This window comes from Leptidea sinapis, chromosome Z (genome assembly GCF_905404315.1).
Source record: "Leptidea sinapis chromosome Z, ilLepSina1.1, whole genome shotgun sequence".
Classification (NCBI taxonomy): Eukaryota; Metazoa; Arthropoda; class Insecta; order Lepidoptera; family Pieridae; genus Leptidea; species Leptidea sinapis.
Genome location: NC_066312.1, coordinates 19,886,069 through 19,913,945, shown reverse-complemented (window position 1 = coordinate 19,913,945; position 27,877 = coordinate 19,886,069). Strand labels below are relative to the sequence as shown.

Sequence of the window (27,877 nt, the reverse complement as noted above, 5' to 3'; positions counted from 1 at the left end):
TAACATAAAGTTATACAATATCTTATTTTAAGTAAAAGTTCACAATGAAAGTCAACACTTCATGATTTTTTTTAAATTACAATAAAACATATATTATCTACAAATATTTGGTTCATTTTTAGGTGCAATGAATTCCAAACTTCATATGACGTAGCTTTTGTGAGGAACTCTGTTCTTATTCAGATGCATGCATTGTGTATTAGTTATTTGAGTTAGTCCGTGAACATGAAGCTTGTAGACTTTGAAAAGCAATGTTAAATATAAAGGTACATTTTCATTCTTGTTAAATTACCTTAATATTGTATACAAAACGTGCATTATAATAAGATTATCTGCTTTTATTAAAATTATATTTACATATTATGTTCTGCTGGCAATTTCAAATCAGATTTGATTGACTACAGCGGCAATTTTATAGGTACACGTAAAAGTATCTCTCAGGTGTTTGTAACAATTTAATTATGATACTTATTCATCAAATAATAAACATTGCTTACTAAATGTTCGATAATTTTACTTGTACCTTAGATGGTGATATTGTTACGCCAATTTAGATAGGATCACGTCATAAGGTGACCTTGCGTTGTCCCCCTTGATTTGGTTTCCACTGGGGGGTCTTAAACCCTGGTCACAGTTAGACGGTTTAATTTGGAACCGTTATCAAGGGTATTTAATTATCAGGGTCATAATTATAAAGCGTTTCAACAAAATTACAATCGCGGATTTACTTTTCGTGGTTATAGAGCGCGTTATCAAAAACAGCCTGAAAAAGGCCAAAATGGGGTGGCGTTACCGAGGTCAAAGTGAGAAAGTATAAATAAAAAAAATCGCAAGAAAGGATTAAATTTAACAAAATTTAAATTAAAGTTGTACACTCAGCGTTCCCACGTTCAAATGGAACTTAACGGACAGCAATAGACACAAATATCAAAATATACATTCATAGCAAGACTACCGAAAAATAATAAAATAATTGCGAATGGCGATTCAAGGTATCCGAACGCCATACTTGGAGAGGTAAGAAACCCACAGACACAACAAATAAATACCTACTCAAAAACATAAAAAGCATAAACATAAAACAACGATGGAGCCAAGTAGGTGTCTCGCTTGGAGGTATGTTGAATAGCAAAATACATCTTAGTATCATGACGCACCTGGAAGGTAACACTACTTAGCCAATTGATAATTTGATGATTAAAAAGCTTTGAATGGATTTGAAATTTCGAGTAGTGCTAAACCGTCCAGGAGGTCTGCTCCATAACGCCGGCATGCTCGCAGCCTCGTGTCTAGGGCTGCTCGGTCGCGACGGCTCGCGGCCGCTGCGACCGAGACAAGCGTGAGCTGAGAGTGACGAGTACCATGAGCACTTCGGAGACGGAGCTGATAGAGAGCACATACATGGTGACGCCCACCTCCACTGGCGGACCTGCAATCAAGTCCAATTGTAAGTGACGCGCTCGCCTCGCGCCGTGAAAACCAAACCAAAAGATTGCCGCTCTCATTTCGAAGACGGAAGTTTTTACTCCGACATTCGAAATGAGTCTTCTAACCTAACGCACCAGTGATGTCTAGAGCATCTACGTAAAAGTATTCACTATATACCATTTTCACTTCGGATAGAGAGCTGATGGATAACACGTACATGGTGACTCCCACATCTACTGGAGGTCCTGAAATAGTACGTGTCAGTTACAGCACCAATCGCAAGGAGAATTATTTCGAATCAGTCAGCGAGTTATCTCTGAATGTTAATTCAGTTGAACAAAATATCAGAGTTTGAATGGACTTTGAACCAAACAAAATTCAATGTTAACGTAGCCATTTCATTAGGAACATTATAACATAATAAATAAAAATACCAAGTTCATCGCATAAATGAGGTAACGAAACGGTGGAGTGCTGTTTCAATGTTTTCAATGATTCTGTAAATATAATATTAAAATTAAGTTATTCAACCGTCTAATTAATTACGCCGACTCATCTCTACCTATTTAATATTTTCAAATATAATTTTAATTCAAGTTCAAATACACTCGACTTTTCATTACCCTGCTACCAAGGTTAAATCTATTCATAACATTATGTTCAGTGAAATACACCAAAACAATGTCTTCTTTCATCTATTTTACAAGTTGTAGCTGAAAGCTAAAGCGAGGATGAAAATAATTATATACAGAGGAATCAAATAGTATTATTGGTGGCAATTAAAAGAACTCATGAAAGCGTTTATTTCAACTGCAAAGGCTTAGTTTCGAATAGTTTTTCAAAAGTAAATATATATACTAACCGCCATAGTTAGGCCTCACTCTTTTGTCGTAGCTGACACTGAGTGAATCCAGTATTGCGGATATGTTGACATCACCAAACATGCCACCTCCTCCAGCACCTCTGTTAAAAAAACGAAGATTTGACATTATATTGACATCAAAAACTAAGAGCGTATATTTAAAAAAGAATGACGATATAGGCTGCATTTAGTGCTTGACCGACGGTCAGCAGTGACATCGGTTGAGCACTACAGGTAGCCCTATGATGACTAACCGCGTGATAGCCCCTGGTAGTCAGAATCAGGTAAAAGAGATAATACTATACATAAGCTCCAATGATTATGCAACTTGCAAGGATATATCAATTAACGGCTGTTCCCAATATTCAGTCTATTTCTTACTTGAGACAAAAATCGTAACTATTGTTGACTTTTCTGTCCCAATAAACTTATCGACGGTAACTCATCTTATCCGTGCACGCTGTCGGTCAATGGGACGACGAATAGCTTACCAGCGATATAAAGTTTGTATAGAAATTGCAATTCATGCGTATCACTACAAGGCGATAAGAATGACTTATCGGGTATATTGGGACAGCTTCAGATTATTGACAGTTAATTACTGACAGTAGAAGGTAGTAATTTATCTCTATCTGTAGATAGTGTATTGGGAATGGCCGTAAGTGATCTATTATATACTTTTAAATGATGCAAATCACGACTTTGGCAAACTATCAGCTGACATTACTAATACTACTGATAAAATAATATATAATTAAAAATTTTATATTATTTTATCAGTAATATATATAATTTAAAATGGAACATGTAGATTACAGAAAGAAAGTTTTATGGAGCGGATTAAAACATAATCCATGAAAATTTTTAAATATGGAAATCTTGATATCCACTTTAATTTTTGTTTTACATTGAGAGTTCAAAAAATGCCAGTATATAAAAAAATAACGCATGATTTGAGATGTGCTTCATTATTTTTGCCATATAATAATAAAAATAAGTAATTAACGTAATACTAATCTTTACGCCAGGTTATGTGAGAAGTGGTTCGAACGCGCCACTTGTGCTTAATAAGAGATTTGAACCTTGAGTATAGCAGCTTGGAAGTCGTTATTCCTTTTATTTTTGTCTTGCGCTGCCTTTTATATCGAGATACAATGACAAACGAGTGTACGTGTCAACTGATGCTAAGTGATCGCTTCCGTCTACAATATTTCCAACACCAGGGCGTTGCCGACCTTTTAAGTGATTGTATCATTTTAAATACATAGTTCATTTTCAATAAATGCTAATTCTACTAAATAATAACTTTTGGTATATCTCAAAGTAAATACGACATAATAATAGACTGTATTATTGTGTCGTGTCTGTACAATAATAATTTAAAGCAATACTTAGAATCTATTAGAAAAGTCTGTTTGTCTGTTACTTTTGATTACTCGCGGGTGTTACTATTGGGCGCAGTTAGATTGGGTGGGAGGCTCTTTTGCACCGGCTAGGTTATGGGTACCACAACGGCGCCTATTTCTGCCGTGAAGCAGAAGTAGTGAAATTACTGGGCAAATGAGATTTAACATCTTTTGTCTCAAGGTGACGAGGGCAATTGTAGTGTCGCTCAGAATTTTTGGGCTTTTCAAGAATCTTGAGCGGCACTGCATTGTACTGGGCAGGGCATATCAATTACCGATTTTCATTAAGAAAAGATTATTGCCTTAAAAACGCTTCTTAAATCCTATAGCTACACAATCATGTCAGATGAAAAGGAATGGAAAATATTTCGAGCATATTTTGTGTAAAATGTAAACAACTCCATAGACACAAAATAAATAGTCAATAAACCACACAAGGCGCTATGTAAATATGTTCGGAAAATGTGAGTAAAACTTTATCGATTAGAGTCAATAGAATTACGTACACTAAGCTTAACTATATTCAATTTGCTTTGATATTTCAGTTAGAAGCCCCTAAGCAAATATAATATCCTCTATGAAGGTCTCGAATAAAGCGTCTTTGATATCGTTCGTTGGAAATTGATTCAATTCTATACTTTACGTTGCACGTGTATCCTTTGATGTGTTGTACAATATTGTTGTTATTTATTGAGGAAAAACGATGACTAAAACTCTATGAATTCACATTCTATTTCATGAATAAATATGAATTTATAGAGCATTTGACAACAATTTTATTGTAAGTAAATTTAAAATAATTGCAAGTCTTACAAATATCTTTAATTTTTCAGTTGCGAATATAATAAGATTACTTAAATCCAGAAAACCTAATATCACAGTTGAATAAGCGTATATTAAGCCTCCTATCTTTTAAAAATATATAAATTCATAATAACTTTTTTTGTTGGTTTCCTAACAAATTAAGTCCATGTTTTAGACTTCAAGACATAATAAAATAAAACATTTAGGATTTAATTTAGATATTTTTATGAATAAAGAAGTATACAAACTAAAAATAGTTAAACTGTTCTATCTGGTCTGAATTGATTCGCTTATTAATTGTATTTAAAAACAAAGTATTCTAAACATAGTTTCTATTAAATTTTGATGACGATTGAATGACTGTTTAGTAAATAACTAGTATAAGACTACTCAAACGTATAACTTTAAAATATAAAAATATAATATTTTAACAAATTTTTTTTTTTATATTTACTTGCATAAAATTGTAACAATTAAATAGATATAAAAAACAACAAAAACAATTGTTGAACTAATAAAAAAGATTAAATCGACAAATTGCAATTTTTACATAAAAAAATGGTTTTAGTGACTTAAATCAAATCTATTTTTTAATCTCTTCATCAATTATGTGGGATCCGTGGAATATCAATAGCAGTATAATTTTGTTTTGTTTAGTTATAATTATTTTTTTCGACAGGGCATGCTCGGACATTGAGCAGTTAACTGTTATATTTTATTTCCAAATAGGGCTTGAAGATAGCTGATACTTTACAAACTTATGTTTTATGTTCATTTTCTTTATTAACGTTTGACGTAAAATTTTCAGAAAATTAAAAATAAGATTATGTTTTAGTAAAAACTTCTCATTATAAACTATTTAAAAAAAAGCTTACGTATAATATGGGAGCCTAAGATATGCACATTTGTATTTACCAAACTTTTTGTTAGTAGTTTGTTTTTATTTCCATAAATAGCCTAATTGTGATTTAAGGACAAGCTATAATTTGTCGAAGTAGGGATCCAGGGAACCGCTGGTACAAGCATTACGCCTGCGCATAAACCGAGCTCCTAGAATTCTCGATTGTTAATCCCTCAAGCCTATATTTGTGAAAACGTGATTTACTCGGCCACCTTGAACTATATCTGACATTCAATTGTATGCAACGATTTATTTCAAAATATTCCAGATAAAATTTTGACATTCAAAATTTGATGATTTTAACATATACTAGATTTTATTAGTAGATAATTGTAAGTATATCTATCTATATATATATATGTATATATACATGAATTGCTGTTCGTTAGTCTCGCAAAAACTCGAGAACGGCTGGACCGATTTGGCTAATTTTGGTCTTGAATTATTTGTGGAAGTCAAGAGAAGGTTTAAAAGGTGGATAAATAGGAAAATGCTGCTGAATTAAATAAAAACAACAAATTTGTATTTCCTTTGATGTGTCCATACATAATTTCTATGAGACAATTTATTGACGCACGGTTTGACAGTTCTGCTGTGAAACAATTTCATTACGACAGCAGGGTGCATATTTTACGAAGTAATTTTTCATGTTATTATATATTATTGGCAAATTCATATAAAAACATTATTTTATTTATTATACACAGAACAACGTCTGTCGGGTCAGCTAGTAATATATATACACTGAATCAAAACAGATCCTTTCAATTACGCATTGATACTACACTATCAATGTTATACATAAATACATAATTTAAATACAAAAAATGTATCATTTTTTTTTGCTTAAATTATAAGAGATATCACATTTAATTAGTAGGAAATAAATTCAAGTTAGCTTATAATAAAAGCCATTTTTCAGAGTGTTGATTTTTTGACAGAAATCGGAGTTTTCTAGACATCTCGCCAACATGTTGTACTACGAAGTTTTCCAGTAGTATACTTATTATAACTTATAAATAGCTTATATTATATAGCTTCTATATAATATTAAACAAGGTTTTTGTATCAATGATAAGCTGAAATTTACTGCTATTTCGTTTTAGTGAAGAAAGTCCGTTATAAATTTTTATAAATTTTATTTCTGGAATTTGCATCTTTCTGAGGTACCTTCGAGTTCAGAATTTAAAGAGCAATTGTTGTGCCTCTTACAGTATCTTTCCAACGTAAACAGTTTTAAAAATTAGTGGTAAAGTATTCTGTAGATTATTTGATTCTGACTTTGATGTAGTAATACCAAGAATAAGGCACGATGGTATAGTAATCAAGATATAGGAATCAAACAGAATTAAAAGTAATATGTAAATATTATGCGGAAGTTTCTAATAATTTTCTGTTAATCATATTACAACAAGAGATCCCAATAATACCAAGGAAAATAATTTTTAATAGAAAAACAAAAACTGTATGGTCTTAAAAAGCATAAATAAGCATTAACCATGCTTATTCAATAACCCCAATCGATTTTAATTAATCGCATGTAAGGCACAAATCAGGTTCAAATTCTAGGTTAATTGTTCGACTCAGATATCAATGGACACGTGTTATATGATGCACACGTAAGCTACAAGTCTATGTAGCAGTCATAGGTCAGAGATTATTCAACGTCTCTTATTTCATAGGTATTCGGATCATTTCGTATACGTTGTAAGTCATAAACTTAAAGCGTAACTCTGAAGTAAAAATATTTTTATTTTACACCGCAGCCAACTTTGTCATGCAACACCAGAGGAACCACCAGGAGCGTTGCCTGGCTGTAGAGCCTATATCTATATCTAGATGGTAAGGATGGTAGCCAAGTTTGTGGAGTGTCCCAAGAAGGTGGAACTGAGAAGCAAGAATCAGGTCAAACAGCTTTAATTATGATAATTTTCTTATTGTGAAGTGCGCCTATTACTTGGGTACTCTGGTGCCGAAGGAAACGGTGGCTGGTCCATGCGTCAACTCGTGAATGTGAGTGGTGTTTTGTCTTTGAATATGGGCGGCAGTAATTACTTACTATAAAAATAATATTTCGATTGAACCTCCATCTTTAAATCAAAACCAAACACAACATTTTTGAATGGTTGGATTCGTACGGAAACTCATGTTTTCTAAAATATTCGCAATGAAAATTCCTACAAAATGACCTCATTATAAAATATACAAGGTAATAGGTAAGCAAATTCAGTAGTTTTATTACAAAGAAGGCAAAAGGAGTGTTCGTATTTCAGAAATTACAAAGCTTCGGAATATAAGGTTACACAATATGAGAGAAAATAGCGCGCAAAAAATTCTATTAGATTTTATTTTCACCCTGCATAAGAGAAGTTTTAACGTTAAGTCATGTATTTATTTGCATTTGGCAAAGAGATAAATTAACTATTTATAATTTATAATAATATCCGGATGATCGAGCCTCGCTCGGATTTTTAAGAATGTAAAAAACTTGATAAAAAAAACTAATACATTTGGATTCGAACCGGGGTTATCCGGATCACCCAACGCTATATAGTGGCGAAATTTAACTTTGTATTCTAATTCTCATTAAAACACGGATCAAAAACATATTTTTAAATTAAAACATATCTAGATCGATTTATCGCCCCCGAAATCCCTGTATACTAAATTTTACGAAAATCGTTGGAGCCGTTTCCGAGATTAATATTATATATATATATATATATATATATACAAGAATTATTCGTTTAAAGATATAAGATCAATGGTATTAATATTATGATTAATGGTATGGTAAAATTAAAGATTGGTCGGTTATACTTTAACTTTATAAGAATGTATTACGAGGTACTTTTCTATTATCTTTAAAACTAAAAGGCGTACAAAATAATTATATTAATATGCTAACAAATTCTGCAAAATCCGCCCTTTGAAGATAGTGAGAATACGCCTTTAATGAATTAATATAAATTTTCACACAAGTTAAAGATGCTCTGGTAGTTTCCTTGTATACAAATAAGTATAGCTGCGTCCCGAGCGATCGTTGAAACTTGAAGGTTAGTGTAGATAAGTTGGTCGTTTCTCGGGCTGCTAACACTACTACTGTGGGTGTACTTTATCAAATGAGTTTTCAATTAGTCCTTGCTATAGTAGCTAAACATAGAATAAAGAATAAAATGATATTGTGATATCAAAATCACGGAAACTTCTAAAATTACATAATTTTTTATTAAATTTAACTTAACTGAAATTTATATTGATTTAATTAATTATTAAATATAAATGTAAAAATCTTGCGCTTATTGCTAGGATTATATTTTAAAGCTTTACGATTGGTACTTGAATTTAGCCAAAGTAAATATAAAAAACGCAGAACACATCAATACTCACCAAATATCTTATAACTTATAATATTAGTAAAAGTTAACATCAAATGCAAACCATTTTCTTTTTTAATACATTACCCTCAATACTATTGTTATTTAAAAATTGGTAAACGAAGAATAATTAAATAACTATTATTATTATTTAGAAAAAATTTTACTTACAGGTAGGCCTGGACAAATTTTCATCCCCCTAAATGTTAAGGGTCGTCCACACGAATTGTTTATTATTATTTTTTTTTTAATTTTTTTGATTATGATTAAGCATTAAAAAATACGTACAACTTCAAATTTTCACTTATCTACGATCAACAGTTACTTTTGTATTGCGATTTTAATATCGGCAATACAACGTTTGCTGGGTCAGCTAGTAAAATATATGTGATGAGGCCTTAATTTAATGTTAGGTTGTATTTTGCTAAGTTGCACATTATATGTTGGGATAAATATGGTAGTTCGTGCCCGAGTCGCTTTAAATAAAACGATACCCATACCGAAATAAAATTCATATTACTCTAGTGATAGAAGGCCTGAAACAAATACATGATACACATTGTGTAAGGGTACCTATACTCAGATTAACGACATCCACAAATCAAAATCACCATGACTAATGGCTTTATGTGTCTGCGTATCATGGATTGCTGATATAGCACAACATATAAATGTATTGGAGTGAATTTATGCGAGGAATAAATAATTGTGAGGATATCAGGTGAGTTTTTTTTTTTTATTTACGGTCTGGTGAATTCCCTTTCATATACAATTCAAATACTTTTATTCCAAATATGATATATCACTTATTGAAAGTCAAAAACACCCACCCTTAGTATCCTCAGACCTGAGAAGAAGGGGCGCAAGAAATTTCGCGGGCTTCGTTCCTTTACAAAAAATATGGTAACTACGAGTATATAATAAATATCGTACAATTAATCTTATTATTTACTTTCCTGAGGACGGTCACTACATTCCCAGTCTGTGGTATCATTAAGGAAGCCATTTATGTTATAACGTTTACCACACATTTTTTTTTAATAATTACTTATAAACAATGCGGGACTCGAACCCGTGACCTCTAGATGTCCATTGAGCCTACCGTTCCGGTGATTTGTTTTTAACATTTTCTGGGATCTTTTTGTGGAAGCGTATACAAAAGACTTACTAACTCGACTTAGACGAGTAGTACGCATTATAGGTTTGTCTGTTCCTTATGTTAACATTATGATTATGACAGTTTCTAGCATATTCACTTATGTGCTTATCTACATATTACATAATATACTGGCAGCGTGTTATATTTTTTCCTAAAAACCAAATTTTGGTTTCTGTATAAGAAATATATATATGCCACCTTACATGTAACAGACGTTGTTAAAACCATTTTTTTCTGTACCCGAATATTGTAGATACATATCAATAATAAAAACGGCATATAGTTTTGAATCAATGCTCTTTCTCAAATTAAAGAAATGTTGAGAATGAGATTGTCCTCATAAATTTGGCTTCCTTAAAGAAATATATTTAGAGGTTAGCGCATTCAAACAAACGAACAAAAATAAAAGAACAAAAGTGTGACTAGATTTGTTTTTATCACGATAAAGTAATATGTTAGAAACAATAATTATTCGGTGTAAAAACCATAAGTAGCAGGTTGCTAAAACAGCATTTCATGAAAGGAAATAAATATAAAATAAACAATAATTCCAGCTTCCCACGACACGCCACTAATAAGGATATCATCTGGATGTGTGGCGTTCCTCCACAGTGCGGTTTCCAAGGAACTTTCTTCCACGTACAACCAAGCTGTGGAATGAACCTTGTGCGGTGTTTCCACGACGATACAACATGGGTACTTTCAAAAATAAGCGCGTACAACTTCTTTAAAGACCGGCAACGCTCCTTTAATTACTCTGGTATACACATATATATATCTAAACATCGATATATATATTCCCACATGCATACGAATAAGTAATGTAATTTTATGTAATAAGTATTACAAAAAACTTATAAATTATAGTTCAAATAAAAGTAACGGACAACAATTTAAAAAAAGATAAAAATTCATTTTAAACATTCGAATATAATAAATACATTGAATATATATATATATATATATATATATATTGCACTGCCAATCTTTTATATTACTTTAAGCATCGTAAGAGTATCAATGCAGGATAAACTAAATAAAGATCACCATTTTTTAACAAAAGTACGTAATGAAAGTAAAAAATAAAATAGAGATGTTTAAAGGGAAATGTTGGTGTCGACGACAACTTAAATAAATTGAAGACAATTCCCGCATAAATTCATTCCACCCGGCACAAATTAAAAACAGTCATTGAAACAAAAACTGTACCAGCGTCTCTCTTACTATTTATTTTCTCATTTCCTATACTTCACAATGTAAGTATTCATTATATAATGTATTTGCTACAGAATAGATAATACATCTAATACATTGGTTCTTAGACTGATGTAAAAGTAGAAGCAGCTTTTAAAATAGTTTAAGAGCTGGTTAATTTTGTCCTAAATCTTATAGTCAACTTGCGGTCTTCAGCTTTGACTTAGAATATATTTATATGTAATACGATATGATCACGACAGTCCAAATTTCAAGTAATTAATGTTATATTCTTAACTAACTGACCCGACACAAACGCAGTTCTGTCAATAGAAAAAACATATGCAAGAATTTGGGGATAATGTGGTCTACAACCATCGGAAATAATACGTCAAAAACGAAAGTATGTCGGAATGAGTTATATAATGATTTGTGTAAACAACATTTACATTACCGCTTTATAATTGCCAATGTTATAAAGTATCAAGAGAAGGACTTAATATGATAGATATTGCAGACTTTTCTATAGACCTACGTAAGATACACACCACCACCATACATTATATTGGTATATCTACAATACTTAGACAGCGTTATCGTTAAAAGCTCTTATTTTTTGCGACACCATATGATATTTTATTTAATGTATGAGAACCACACTATCCATTGGTGAAAACAGCACGAAAATCAGTGGAGTAGTAATATAAATTATTATTATGACATCATGAAATTACTGGAATTTAATTTAATTAATTACTATAAAATACAATACAAAATCTATAATTTACAATTACAATGGTTATATTATTAGGTTCATCCTAATCTATTTGTATATGATCGCTTGGAATTATGTGCATTCAACACATCCATCTTAATAATTTAAGACCTGAATGACCCAGCCGTGCTCAGTGTCCCATTTCCCCATTAAAATTAATCGCTCAAAAATCTTAAAAATCTTAGAGACGATACCGAGTTATTCAATTCATATTTTTTAACTGGATCATTATGTGGTTATCATAATCCAGAAGACAAAATATAGAATTATAGAAAAACTTTTTTGTGAAAACAATTTTGGTGTAGTGTTATTAGACAAGCGCGCGTTGTCTTTATAATTTTTCGAGTGTATTTTTACAAGTTCATTAGACATTTTGATGAAAATTAATTTTAATGCGGATAGCCTCATTTTAATGCGACGATCATTTCATAGAAAGAAAAAATATGGCCACGCGAAATTTGTCAAATTCAATAAAAGTTTTTTCATACTAAAAGCCAGTTCCTGCAAACTACCGCAATCGAACAATAAATATTCCATATTTAAATTATGTGCATATTTAATTTCACGAAACACGCTGTGTGTAGATATACGGTGCCTCTCATAGTGTGAAACTTTTTGCTAGTTCTAACCAAAGTGTGGAATTAAATTCCATGTGCGGTATTTTCAGGACAAAATGGCGCTAACTCTTTATCAAGATAGTTAGACGGCGGTGAATTCTTAGCACCAAGTGCATTTATTTAATAAATGCTTAACTTAGACCACGTCTTTGCCTTTCGCCTACACCAGTGGAAGTGTTAGCCACCTACCGCCAAGTTGCGGTGCTCCGCAACTATCTCAGTCATAATTAGCGAGTTTCTGTGACATGGCGTTTCGGATATTTCAAAAAAATTATAAAAACTACGCCTCATTAAGTAATTTTTATAATATTTAAAATGGTAGCAATATGAAAACATTTATTTCACCCAAATCTATGTATGTAGGAAACCAATATTCCAAAATAATTGTTTTATAACCATACCTAATATTAACTTTGATGGGAACTAAAATCTGCCTGATATCTGTCATTCCAAGTCTAACAACTTGCACGCTTTGCTTGCACTTGAGCTGTCTATCTCACCGATTGTGATTTATAGCAATCGGCGTGTAGTGTATAGTACTTTCCCCATCAGGAGTACTCCAAAGTTACCTAATGAACCACTGTGTCTCTTGATCCATTTTAGAATAACCCCGTTACTCATAGCTACTCGTTCCAGGTATTGGCTGCACTCGGAGATTATCACTGAGGCCTTAATCTGCAGCGCTATACTATCGGAGACAAAACTGACGTAGCTATATACTTTTTCTTCTTTGTATCTTCCTTCCCACATTCGCACTGAATATGATGGTGTGCGTGCCCAAGGGTATTGATATTTGTATGTTTAGTTATTGCGAGAAGATGCCAGCACCAGGTGCGACTGTACAATTAGTGAATAATGCACGACAGACGAAGCCAGTATATCATCGATACTCAGAAGTAACAGTGTAGTAGATAGCCCAGTCTTGGGGAACAATAGCATGCACGATGCATAAGTCTGTAGTTAGCCAGATCTAAGCTATCGTCTTTTGGGGGATCAGATAAAGGGGATTTTCATTCCCCATGTACAGCGGTGGCAGAGACGATTGGCTGAAGTTACCAAGAGCAACTAACGACAGCACCCAGAACTTTTCCGAGCGAGTAACTTGAAGGCTGCTCACCGATTATGACGACGTAAATAGATTGCGTGCAAGCGATTTACTTCCACTTTACAACTTTGCAGTTCGGATTCTTGCAAAACTATGTACTGATTGTTATGCGTACTCTTTTTTGCGCGAAACAAGTCCTTGATTCTTGTTATGCTCGTTAAATCACTCAAGATTACAATTTCAGCGAAGGTGATCTGTGCTGGAATGTCTTATTGGCGACTGCATTGCTGATTGAACTTTTAGGACATCCATGAGTCTGAGGCGTCTCTATTTGTTTCATCCCCGGGGAAGAACAGGGTAATATTTAGGCTTTTTGAAAATAAGTAGTTATCAGTCGAAGGTGCAACAAGTCTGAGGTATAGTCGAATTTGATAAAGTTGTATGAATATATTTGAGAGATTTGAAATCATTAGAGCGACCTTGGTCGCTATGTATTAAAAGTATACTGAAAACGATCATTAAAAGATACTTCAGCAATATTTTCACATTTCAAGATAAGGTTGAAGTAAATCGCGATGACCTCTTTCGGTCTTTACTCAAATTGGAATGTGGGGCGATAAAAAGATAATCATATTTAAACTCGATAAAGTTACCAATAACTTTACGGATATTTGCAACTAAAAATTGTAACTGTGATGCAAATAATTTGCCTAACTCCACTCATGAATACTGGTTTATTGCAATAACCTTCAAACTACAACAGGCTATTCACTATTTCTAGAATCAATCAAACTTCAAACAGAAAATTGATTTTTGGTGTAAAAGTTCGTAGCTCTTGTGGCGAAGCGCTGGCTATGTTTTCATTGCATCAATTTGAGTGACGTAACTTTTTGAGTAGTCTGTACCAAATCTGGTAATAGTTATAAGTTCAAGTGGAGGTTTGGCAATTAGGTGTTTCGACTCTTGATATTTATGTGGGAGTTGGATCAAAGCACCCAATTAAGCAATCCTCTTACATTTCATTTTATATTTTAGAAAGGTTCTGATCTAGCTTAAAATATTTTCATTAATTAAAAAAGAGTAAATCAACCATGACTATATATTATTTCCGTATAAAGTCAAAATGTTCACATTACCTACGTTTCCTTTATTGTAGGAGTAACATAAGCATAAGCGTAAAATATAAAGCATATTCTATAATTAATAACGATTTATTGTGCAAAAACTTCTGACGGAACTTTGTTTATTATGTCATAAAACATAATTTTAATATCTTAGAAGGTTTCTTGGGTAATTGAAAGCGTAATATAATTATTGTAATTATTTATGTGTTAACGAAATGTAGAAGAAAACGTTCAAGTACCAAATAGTTTGATTTTTTTTTTGTTTGACTCTTTCTTATAGCAACAGTGCCTCGGTAAGAAACTTCTTACCTCTCTTACCTGTTAGCAATACTTCAGCAATTCATAATTTAAAAACGGCAAGCGATCATATTATAATATATAATTAGTCTTCGTGTATTTATATCTAAAAGTGATTGAAGAGTCAAAATTGTTCATTTATAAATTAAGCTAACAAGCAGTAATATCCAAAGCGCTTCGAATATTGTGCCCTATGAAATAAATCGATTAGTTAACGTAATCATTGTTCGAACAGAATCCCCGATATCCGTAGCAGTACTCGATACTTGCCTTACACACAGAATTAACAAACACTGGCTTTAATAATTGTAAATCGAATATGGTTTGCGTGCGGTGGCCTCTTTGTCGGTCCCTCTGTGTTACGCTCTCGGTTTAATTCCAGACCGCTTCCTCGAATCGCTTCCTAAAATTCAGGCGTCGCTCGCTTCCCAGTTATGTCAATGAATAATGAACCCTGATATGTTAGCATACGTTTGTAATTAGCTCCCGTTTATCCGACGGTGGTTCTAGGTACAGCGTTACGAGTATCACGCAACGGTGAGCGATGATCCTGCGTTTGATGGATCGCCTCTTTGTGGTTATTGACTTAGTTGCACATGATATTGGACCTTATTGACAGTGTTATAATACAAAAATTATTTGACATCAGCACTTATTCAAACGGAATTTAAAGTTTTTTAAATCAAATATATAAAATTCTCGTGTCATGGTGTTATACATTGAACTCCTCCGAAACGGCTTGACCGGTTCTTATGAAATTTTGAGTGCACATTGGGTAGGTCAGATAGAATCGGAACTCTATTATCGGACATCTATTTTTCATCCCCCTAAATGTTAAGGGTGGTCACACGTAATTTTATTTTTTATATTTTTGACACTTTTTTTTGAAATTTGTTTGAATTTGATTCAGCATTAAAAAATACACACAACTTCAAATTTTCACCCATCTACGATCAACAGTTACTTATGTATCGCGATTTTAATACCGGCAATGCAACGTTTGCTGGGTCAGCTAGTATTTTATATAATCACTAATAATTACTGTTTAGGTAATAATAATCACTTACTTATGTTTTACCAATAATGTTTCTTTCATTTAAATAAATAAAGAAATAAGAGTAAAATTGAGATGTATGCTTTGCTATATTTGACCCTTTTCAAATTCAAATTGGAACATTGTTATTCAAAAGAGGATATTATTATTGAAAGTCAAAAATTCTGAATCTCAGCGGACTTCTTTTTTATATAAAAATATTGTTACAAAATAAAATCGTATAATAAAATTTATTATTCAATAGCCTGAGGACGGTCGCTGCATTTCCAATCTGTGGTATCATCAATCAGAAACTCATTCATGTTATAGTAACCTCTAGTAGAGGTTACTATACCACAGATTGGAAATGCAGCGACCGTCCTCAGGCTATTGAATAATAAATTTTATTATACGATTTTATATTGTAACAATATTTTTATATAAAAAAGAAGCCCGCTGAGATTCAGAATTTTTGACTTTCAATAATAATATCCTCTTTTGAATAACAGTGGTAGTCCACACAAACGTTTTCTTAACAATTCTTTGAATTTCGTAATACATTCGTTTTGAACATTTTCTGGGATGTTATTTAAAAGCATATACATCGCCCTACAAAAGACTAACTCGACTTAACCGAGTAGTAGACATAATAAGTTTATGTCTGTTCCTGGTATTATCAATATGGTTAAAATTAATTTCTATTACATATTATTATAAAATTAATTAATTTCTAGCAAATTCACTTATGTGCCTATGTACATAAATAACATTATCAAGAATATATTGAGAGGCAACAGCCAAGATGTTTATTTCTTTAAATTTTGCTCTCAATCATCCTTTAGGACCTAGGTTATAAATAGCGCGAATAGCCGTCTTTTGCAGCACATAGATGGTATTGATATCGACAGCATTGCTCCATAGCAATATATAAAATAACTAAAGTAAACTAGTCGCGCCGTATCAACGGCGGTTAATTGTCAAACTTAGTTACCGCATATGCTGCAGAATTAAGTGTATTTAGCCAATCCTTCAATATGGGGGCCCCCTATTGTAATTTTGGGCCCCTTGACTGAGTCGGCGTCTAATTTTGACAGCAACTTATCAATTAAGAAAATGATGACGTGTGCTTTTATTGTGGTGATCACCCGGTGGCGGTTGGTTAATAGTAATAATTTTGGTTCGGAAGCTCCATTAAATATACGCTTGATATAAAAGCTGGTAATCCATGGAACATTTTTCCAAGCCGATAAAATTGCATATTTCCCCCATAAAGATGGGCTATTGTTATTTATCAGTTAACAATAATCACCAGAACAATATAATGGGTTAGCCCTTTTACCCTGATCTCTACACTTATGTAATATTAATTTTAATTAAACTACAGAATATTTATTAATATGACAAATTGCTATCGGGACATGTCATAACGACAGAATTCTTCGCCTTGTCATTACATTATGGCTGCAGCGTTAAAAAGTAAAAACGAATTTGAATAAACACAAAAAACATAAAAAAATTCTCCATGTTCAACAGATATCCATATAACATGTGCAATATATGATATTAATTATCATATGTGTATATATCATATTTATACCAGTGGCTGGCTCCTTTGCACGTAGTAGTATGCCGGCTAGATTATGGGTACCACAACGGCATCTATTTCTGCCGTGAAGCAGTAATGTTTAAGCCTTACTGAGTTTCGGTCTGAATGGCACCGTAGCTATTGAAATTACTAAGCAAGTGAGACTTAACATCTTATGTCTCAAGGTGACGAGCGCAATCGTAGTGTCGCTCGGAATTTTTGGGTTTTCCAAGTATCCTGAGTGGCATTCCATTGTTATGGGCAGGGTGTATCAATTACCATCAGCAGAACGACCTGCTCGTCTCGTCCCTTACTGTCATAAAAAAAATGTACAATCCTAAAAAAGTATACGAGCTTAAAGAAGTTTTAACTTCTAAAATATTTTTCCGAAAGATAATTGGTAGGTATCTATTTGAACTGTGCATTTTGTTAAATTCAAGAGATAACGATAGCGTGAGTATGTAAAAGCGGATTACACTTTAATTTAGCTTTAAGTTGTTAATCTCCACAGCGACCGAAGTTAAAATAAACTCGATTAGTGCATTCTAAAAAGCCTTACAAAGTACACGTTGTTGAGTCTAAGTTCTCCAAATAATCCGACATTTTAAAGGCTTAGGCTGTGTTGCATCAACTAACTTTAGCAATAACAAACATGTTTAAGAACCGGTTAAGAGAAAATGTGTTGCACTATTTGACAATTTTTAGATGTCGTCATAACTGTAACTGTTAATCGTAACCGTCCAAACTTCGCCGGTTAAAGCTATTGTTAATGTTAAATAGCGAGCTGTCAAAAGTTTCAAATAAATATTTGATATTAACTTCATAGCCTAAGACCCCACTGCTCGGTTCTGCAGGTATATGTTTTTTTTTATAAAACTAATTTTAAATGGCCATTTTTAACTGGCAACCATGGTTTAGCGTAAATTTTAAATATAAAACTTCAATTCAGTTCATGCTGCGGACTGAGAGTCTTACCATATTTTTTCAATTCCTTATATATTTATTGTTATGCCTACTACACGGTTGGGTCGAGTTAGTAAGTCTTTTATTGGGCGATGTATATGCTTCTACAATATGATCCCAGAAAATGTACAAAACAAATGTGTTACGAAATTTAAAAGAATTGTTAAAAAACGTTTGCGTGGAAAAGGTTACTATAGCATAAAAGATTTTCGTAATGACACCACGGACTGGGAATAAAGCGAACACCCCCAGGCTCTTTAATTATTAATATTTATTGTACGATATCACATTGTAATCCATGTTTTATAGAAAAAAAGCCCGCTGAGTTTCTTGCGCCCATCCTTCTCAGGTCTGAGGCAGTCTCTTTTGAATGGTGACAGTTTTTGACGTTCAATAAGTGATTTGAATCATATTTTGAATAAACATCTCAATTTTAGAATTCACAAGTGAGCGCGTTATGGTAAAGTGGCGAATGAAAATTAGTAAGTATTATATATCTAGGCATGCCTTTTCATTTAACTTATAAATTGGTACCAGTCAACCAGACAGTCCAATGCACAAAAGAAATACGAATGCACCGCTTTCAAATGTGAAGTTCGCCTTACTAATGTGACTACGGTCTATGGAAGCATTATGCTTGTCTGGGTTTTAAATAGCTTTTACTTCAAGATATTACCTCCGTATCGCTTAATGCGTGTATTGTAAAAGTCCATTCAAATGGAATTGTATAATAACTGATTTTAAATTTTTATGTTAGACGGACCGCTTCTCGCAATTTCACTCGCGTACACTTCATTTCCTTTGCAATCAGTTCATTGAATCTGAAATACTGCATGCAACTCTTTTTTTGCTCAGCCGTTTGTTTAACATGCTTGTGATTGCTAAAGTTATTTGGTACAAACTAGCCTTAAAGGCATTTTTTTATTTATTGTTTAAAATATACAAGAAATAAACTACAAATCAATTTAAGTCATCCTCGTGAAGTTTATGTGAGAAATATTGAGTTTATTCTAAACTTATTTTAATATTAAATAATTATTATTCTAAAAATATCCAATGAAAGTAAAAAAACGTATTATTAAATACGTATAAAACGTACATTAAATAGCAATGGAGACTAAAAATAAAAACAATAGAAAAAATGATTCACTCAGCCTAGGCTGGGCAGCGGCACTCATTCCCAAGAAATTTCTCTTACATCGCTGTAAAAACAATGATTTTCTTTTACAGGTATCTCTTATAGAATGTGGCAAGTCGTTTACCATTTTGGGCAATATTTCATATGATAAGTTTCTTGACATTATTTATATCTGTTGGCTAGGAATTAGAACGGCTTCTAGCCAGTACCGACTTCGTAGTAGCTACGGACAATCCATATAATATATAGTACTATTTCCTTTTGCCACATATATTGGTTTTTGGCAACTCAAACCTATTATTGTTAGCCAATTTACGCAAATGGACGTTACGCACCCTACCTTTTAATCCCTTCAAGTTAAGATATTCTGGCAGTATTTTACAATATTTATATAATTCGTCATAGTTAATTGTTCACAGTATTTTAATTTATTTTTTTTTGGGCACAATTGTTTTAAGTATTTTTCGTTGTAGAATATATATGCGATCCAGATAGGTTTTGTAAGTTCTACCATAACTACCTAAACCGTAGTCAATTACCGAAAATGCCAGTGCCAAGTAAAGTAACCTTAGCGACCTGAAAGGAACTTTGTATAAAAAAATACAAAATTTACTTCCTTCCTTGCTACGTACAATCATGATATCAATCCACGGGTTTTTTTTCTTCATAACAATGCACACTAAGCCAATATTTAAAAAAAAAACTTTGAAAATAATATTAACAAAATAAAAACATTTTTAAATTTTTTTAAGGAATTATATTATAATAAAGAGCACAATTCCAACTTGTCTGGGTTCTATATTAAAGAATGTTATGATTTGTGTGAGCATTTCGCAATTCAACGCGATATAAAAATACAAGTTTAAATTCCTTCGGGCTATTTCATAAGACGGCAAATCCTAAGATGTTTCCATGAAATGTTTAACAACAAAACAAGCTGTCGTAAGTACGGCTTATCTGTTGTAGTTTTAAAGATTTACTTTATTTTTTCGAGAGAAGTATTTATCACACTTAACGCAAGTTTTTTCTGTTGTTCGTCTTTGGTACTTTCATTGTAAAAAGTGATCAACCAGCCAATATTTTACACCAGGAGTGTAACCTTTTTTGAAATGAAAACTTGTCTATATATTGTGGGTATTACATAAGACTGAGCTGTCACGCTTGTTACGCTAGCTTGGGTAAAGTCAGCTCGAGTCAACTAAGAGAGACACTTTGTGTGCATTGGACATTTCGTGTTATTAACCTCAACTTGAAGAAGGTTTAAATTATGTCGTGTGCTTTTAAGTAAACAATGAAGTTTTATTCAAACAGATCACTACCGCACAGAAAATCAGTTTTTGTAATTTAAAGCAATATTCAATTATACCAACAGATGGACCAGGTCACAGGAAAAAAAAATATCAGCTGTCTGAAAAACATACCATTCAATAATACGATATCGATATACATCTGCACAACGCGCAAATTAAGATTGTGACATGAAACAATTAATCGGTGTGGTTCAGCATTTCTCGAATTAGACATTAACCTTAAAAAACTTGCAACTTCAATCATTCAAATTGTTAAATAACTGATTATAATGTTAAATTAAACAAATATAACCACACCATATAATTAAGTCACAAAATTCGCCTCATGACAATTCCATAATTCTGGCATTTAGGCGTCGAGGTCTTCATAGAAATAACCGCTTGAAATTAAACAGAATATCACATCAATACCTAAACTAACAAATAATTAATGGCAAATAGAGCCTCACGCGTGATAGGCTAAATTCTGATTTATGTGTTAAATATTTCCGGTTAAGTGAACCTCAATTATTATTATTTCATGTAAACACCTGACATGTATCATCGTATGTAATTTATAATAATGTTTAATTCATTTTGCAATTATTTGCATTATTGATCATTGAATTGTGTCTTAGTATCTATACCTTTAATTTAAATAAATATGAAGTTATTTTACTTTCAAAAAACCATTCTTTGTGAATCTAAGGATAGGTATTTTGAAAACTTTAGAGTACAATTTTTATCTAGAATATTATATTATCCTAGGCCATTTATTTGACGGAAAAAATATTACTGGTTCCACTTCAAAAACGGCGCCTATTACTGCCGTGAAGCAGTAATGTGTAAGCATTACTGTGTATCGGTCTGAAGGGCGCCGTAGCTAGTGAAATTACTTGACAAATGTGACTTGACATTTTATGTCTCAAGGTGATGAGCGCAGTTGTAGTGCCGCTCAGAATATTTGGGATTTTCAATAATCTTGAGCGGCGCAGCATTGTAATGGGCAGGGTGTATCAATTACTATCAGATGAACGTCATGCTCGTCTCGCTCCTTATTTTCATTAAAAAACAGTCAATCGTCACGTGTACGATCTAAATCTACAAAGGGAAACTAGCATTCGGCTGCTTTTTAAGGATAAAATGTCGTTAAGTAATAGACAGTACATTTATACATCAGTAAATTAAAATTATAGTCCAGCTAATAATTGATATTTCTATCTTCAAATGACAGCACCGTTTATATAATGTACTACACGTATGATGGCATACATAACCTAGTGGTTAGTGATGTTTTTATTACTTTTACGAAATATTTCATAATATATTGGATGCAGCACCTTAAAAACTAATTTTTTGGATGTAACATTTATTGTAAAATACACTCATAGATTTAAAAGAGTAGACATTGTATTTTTCTCATGAGCTCTACTTTTTCCGTATCTAGATTCAGTTATTTAAATGACGATTTGAATGCCCTCAGCAAAAAACCTATATGAATAAAGTTTAGTTGACTTAGACTTTGACAACTACGAGAAAATCCGAGCCATGCTCAAGGTGTCTCTCGAGACCATTTTATTGGTTGCTTAAAACGCATCTGCTTGAGTATCACACGTAGTGTCTCGCCTCCTGTTTGACGTTTCCCTTCACTAAAAAAAGGTTGAATTAAAGTACATAGGAATTCAATGTTCTAAAAATCTAGTGGGTATCAAACCCACCTGGGTATCAAACCTTAGCGCCACTGATGTAATATGTTCCAATTTAATTTCAACTTAATACCTACGCCCGTTCCCAAGGAAATTACCTTGAAAGGCGGATGATAGATGAATGGACAGTGTACTCAACCCATGAGGAATTTTATATATTTCGGACTAAAACAAGCGGAACCATAAAAATCAATTGGGTCATTCTCAGATCACTTATGAAATTAAATATATCTATTATCTAAGTATTGATAGGCAATTATTCTATAGTGAGAAATGAAGCTGTTGGTTTTGCATCGGTGTCGATGACAGAACAGAAAAAAACTAGTCTTCTGTTCCGTGGTATCGATTAACATACACTAGAACTTCAAATCACTAATTTAGGAATTTAAAAGTAAATCCTATACCATTTTTCAATCATAAGGCGGACATGGTATCAGCCAGAAACGCGCTGACGCCCCTGCTCCAGCGCATCTGACGAGATGAAGAAATTCATTAAACCAGATGAATGGAGTAAAGGTATTCTTCCTCAGCCAATGCAACAACTGGAGAGGCATCACTTTCCTATCAATACCCTCCAAGTTGCTATGTAAAGTTATCATGGATAGGCTTTCGACGGTCATCGACCCCCTCATCCGTAGTGAGCAAGCAGGTTTCCGCCCCAATCGATCGTGTACGGACCACATAAACACTCTATGTATCATACTTGAACAGGCATCAGAATGGCAAAGAGAAATGTACCTTACATTCGTGGATTTTGAAAAAGCCTTTGACACGTTATAGTGGACCGGTGTATGGTCTCGCCTACGAGAAATTGACGTCCCCGAGAAAATAATAAATATCACTAAACCTCTATACAAGTACTATGCTTGTAAAGTGACACATAATGGGCTCATCTCGGATGAAATAGCGGTACATGGGTGATTCTTTCACCTCTTCTTTTCCTTGTTGCTCTTAATGGAATTCTAAAAAAAGTAACGCACAACAAGCGCCACGGTATAGAATGGGGCATAACAAATATTTTAGAGGATTTGGATTACGCCGATGACATATGCCTCTTGAGCCATACACGCGCAGATATGCAGTCCAAATTGAGCGACCTGTGCGAGGAAGCAGCGATGGCGGGACTTAAACTTAATATAAGGAAGACTCAAGAAATATGGTGCGGGGCAACGAGCCCAGGCCCGTTGCTCATTGGCACAGAGGTAGTGGAACGCGTGCACAAATTTTCTTATCACGGGAGCTGCGTGTCAGAGACTGGAGGCACTGAAGAGGATATCACTTCACGGATCACCAAAGCACGAGAAACCTTCGCACGGCTCTGATCCGTATGGCAATCACGGAAACTGACACGGAGAGTTAAGCTCAAAATATTCCGGTCCTACGTGAAGACCCTGTATGGGTGTGAGACGTGGAAGGTCACCAAGCCCCTTTCTCATCAACTTTTTCATTTTCATCAGGTTTTCGTTAATCGATGCCTTCGAAATATACTCGGTATTTACTGGCCCGACGAAATTTCCAATGATCATCTTTGGCAACGCTGTTATGAAATCCTATTCGACCAACAAATAAAACGCCGCAAATGGAGCAGGATATGTCACACACTCCGGAGAGATCCCAACCATATACCGAGGCAAGCCCTAGATTAGAACCCTCAAGGTAAACGCAAACGTGGCCGTCCAAAGCAAACCTGGCGGCGGACTGTCACTGACGAAGCGAAGGATATCGGAAAGATCTGGAGTGAAATTAAGAGGGATGCTCAGGACCGATCGCGATGGAGATGCACTCTGCTCCAGCTAGGGGATACAGGAATTTAATGAATGAATGATGATTGTTCAATCAGTTCGATCTTCATTCAGTTTATATTATATACATAGAATATTAATGAAACTACAAAGGAATATAAACGTCAGTAGTAAGTTACGTCGTATCCTAAAAACGGTTCAACATAATATATTTAAATAAATCTAAGTATAGATAGGTTATTAAACTCTAGTAGTAGTACTCGTAGCTAGAAATAAAGCTTGGTTGTGAATCGGTGTCTAAACTTAAACTGAAACTTTCAGTTGAAGCCTATTTAGGAATTGAAAAGTGAATCTTATATCATCGAACCTTACAGATTTAGCCTACTTATTTTAAAATAAATGGGAATTTATTACGTTATTAAATTATTGCGTACTATCAATCAAGCAAAATTAACAGCTTATATAATATAATATTTACCAGGCCACTCAGAAAGTTAAAATTATTTAATTTTTAATTATTGTCTTTAGGGCACGAAATTAAGGTTAATTATAAATTAAAAAAAAATATATGTTCGGTTTTCTATAAAAAGCGTGTTTTTTAGTTTTTTTGTAACAACTATATTTACTCTAGAATAAATATAATAAATAACCTAAATAAAACTTATATGTATTTAGTAACCGGTAAATCTGAAATTATTATAATGTGCTCATCGATTCATTATAAACGTGCAAATTATCTAGTCAATCAGTCGCCTTTTGCTTGAAAATTTACGTTGAAAGATCCCAACCGTTCACAATATTCAGTATGTATAAAATATATTTGAGTTGTTTATTACGGTACAGGCTTAAGTAATACTTCGGTCACCTGGACATTGAATCGCTGCCAAGTCAGTGAAATGAAATTAAAAATAAGATGATGCATGATACATTGATAAAAACCTGTAAAGATTTTATAATGTATTAGCATGAAATTATTGTTATAAAGCAAATATTGGTACTCTGGTTTATAGTACAATTAGTTGTCGGGAATCATGTAATCTAACGCCATTGGAAATTAATGATTTTATAATATTATGTAGTACTCGTGATATAATGATAATATCGTATTTGTGTAAAAAACTTTTACATTTTATCATAATTGCAGAGTAATTAAAGTATTAAAATGGATATATTATGTTATATTTTATATCTTTCGTCATATTTTCTATCATAGTTATTATATCTTAAACGGTTGGATAGAGTTTTTGTTGAAAGCTACTAGATTGTTTATATTTTTCCGACACCTCCAACAAATCTTAACAAAACATTTACTTAAACCTACATCTAGACTTACGCTATCCATTGGTGAAAACAGCATGAAAATCGGTCCAGGAGTTTAACGCGAAGACGTGACGGAGGATTTTGTTTTATAATATGTAGTGATGATAAAAAAAATCAGGTTTGAGACTGCAAAGATCTTTTACTTAAAACGGCTTTAAAGAACTTAATAACACGTAACTTCCTCATAGCGATGACTACTTAATTTAATGCACGAGTTCTCTTCTTGCAGTCTCCATTACAAGCTCTAGTGCGTAATTATTAGCCCAGATAGCTGAGGTAACATTATCGTGTCAAGGGCAAGTTCAAAACAGAGTTCATATACTATGCAAGGCTACGTAATTACGTAGAGTTTCTAAGTAATGACTTTAGTATAAACTGGAATGTAATAGTAGTTGGATCAGTACAAATAGTTTAGTAAAAAATTGTATGTGATATTGGGGTGAATTCAAGTTGCATTTTAAATAATAAAGTAATATGAAATTTAATCCACAAGTGCTAAGCACTACCTGACCCCTATCCATAATAACTAAAACTAACACGGATCAAATCAAACTACAGTTAGAACATTTTATTAACTGTCGTTCGTTACTTCTTGGGAATTCAGCAATTAAATTTTTGTACTCCCCGAGGATAATTTATAGGGTGTGTATCTAGCTGCGAACATATAGAATATTTCAAGGTGCTATGAATCTGCAACCTTTTTTTAATGTGTCTATGTGCGAAGTCAGAATACATGTCTGAAATATGGAACTCTTGTTATGTCATATATAGAACGAATGTAGAAATGATTAAAGAGAAATTTACTCATTAACTTTACTATACATTTAGATATACACTCGTAAAGGATTACTTAAGGAAAACATAAAGCCTTAAATTTTATACTTGTGTATGTATAAGTGTTTTATTTCAAATCTTTAGTTAGATTTAGCTTATTACTTTTTATAGTATGTGGAAACTTGTCATTGCAATTTAGAATAATTTTACTTCGCTTTTTGTAAATATTTTTGTAAGCTCCACAAATAAAATAAAACAATTAGCTAATAATACTTCGACTCAATTAACCTTAAGAGTGCCTTAGGAAATTGGCAAGTATCAGATGAAATGTCTACAGCACTTCATAAGGGTACCCGTATCGAGAACCACTCGACATTACTTCAGTCGTTGATTATTCCTCTTCGGAATTTTCATTCTGAATTGTTTAACACTTTCAGTAAGTGTTTTCGTTTGACGACGCTTTTATAGTAAATATTTAATAAAGAGAGAGAATATTTGTTCATGGATTTTGTCGAGCTAAATCTAAATGATTGCGAAACTGAAGTGGCAGTGGGCAGGGCTCATAGTTCGACGGAGAGATGGCCGTTGGGTCAGTAAATTCCTCGAATGGCGACCACGTACCGGAAGATGCAAAGTTGGTAGCCCTACAAGATGGACAGCCGATCTGGTCAAGATTGCCGGAATACGTTGGATGAGGGCAGTGCAGGGCCGATCGTCGTGGTAATCTTTGGGGGAGGCCTTTGTCCAGCAGTGGACGTCTTCCAGCTGATGATGATGATGTATCTATGATTTATAAATGTTATGCGTACTAAAAAACCCTAGAGCACTAGAAGCTAGGCAGCAAAATTTTAAGAGTAGTATTATATTTCATACAAAAAACAGTATTTGCTCTGGCAAAAACTACAATACCATTTGTATTATAAATAGCTGTCCTTTCTTTTTTAGCTTCCAAAACTGTGAATATTATTCAATTATTTAGAAATATCCTTTTAATAATTTACATTTATTGTGAAATTATAGACTACTAGCTGACCCAGCAAACGTTGTATTGCCGATATTAAAATCGCGATACAAAAGTAACTGTTGATTGTAGATGGGTGAAAATTTGAAGTTGTGTGTATTTTATAATGCTGCCTCATAATAAAACAAATTAAAAAAAAATGTCACAAAATATAAAAAAAAAAAAATTTTGTGTGGACCACCCTTAACATTTAGGGGTATGAAAAGTAGATGTTGGCCGATTCTCAGATCTACTCAATATGCTCACAAAATTTCATGAGAATCGGTCAAGCCGTTTCGGAGGAGTACGGGAACGAACATTGTGACACGAGAATTTTA

General features: G+C 33.1%; 1 protein-coding gene across 1 annotated transcript in view; it reads right to left on the bottom strand.

Moving 5' to 3' along the window:
* The window catches only part of LOC126979122 (gamma-aminobutyric acid receptor subunit beta-like), a 76,574-nt gene that overhangs the window by 12,766 nt on the left and 35,931 nt on the right, over positions 1–27,877 (bottom strand). Inside the window, exons 2-3 of the mRNA XM_050828334.1 lie at positions 2,291–2,391; positions 1,606–1,673 (exon numbers count right to left, since the gene is read on the bottom strand). Coding sequence (XP_050684291.1) covers positions 1,606–1,673; positions 2,291–2,391 — 169 coding nt within the window. The remainder of the gene's footprint in view (positions 1–1,605; positions 1,674–2,290; positions 2,392–27,877) is intronic.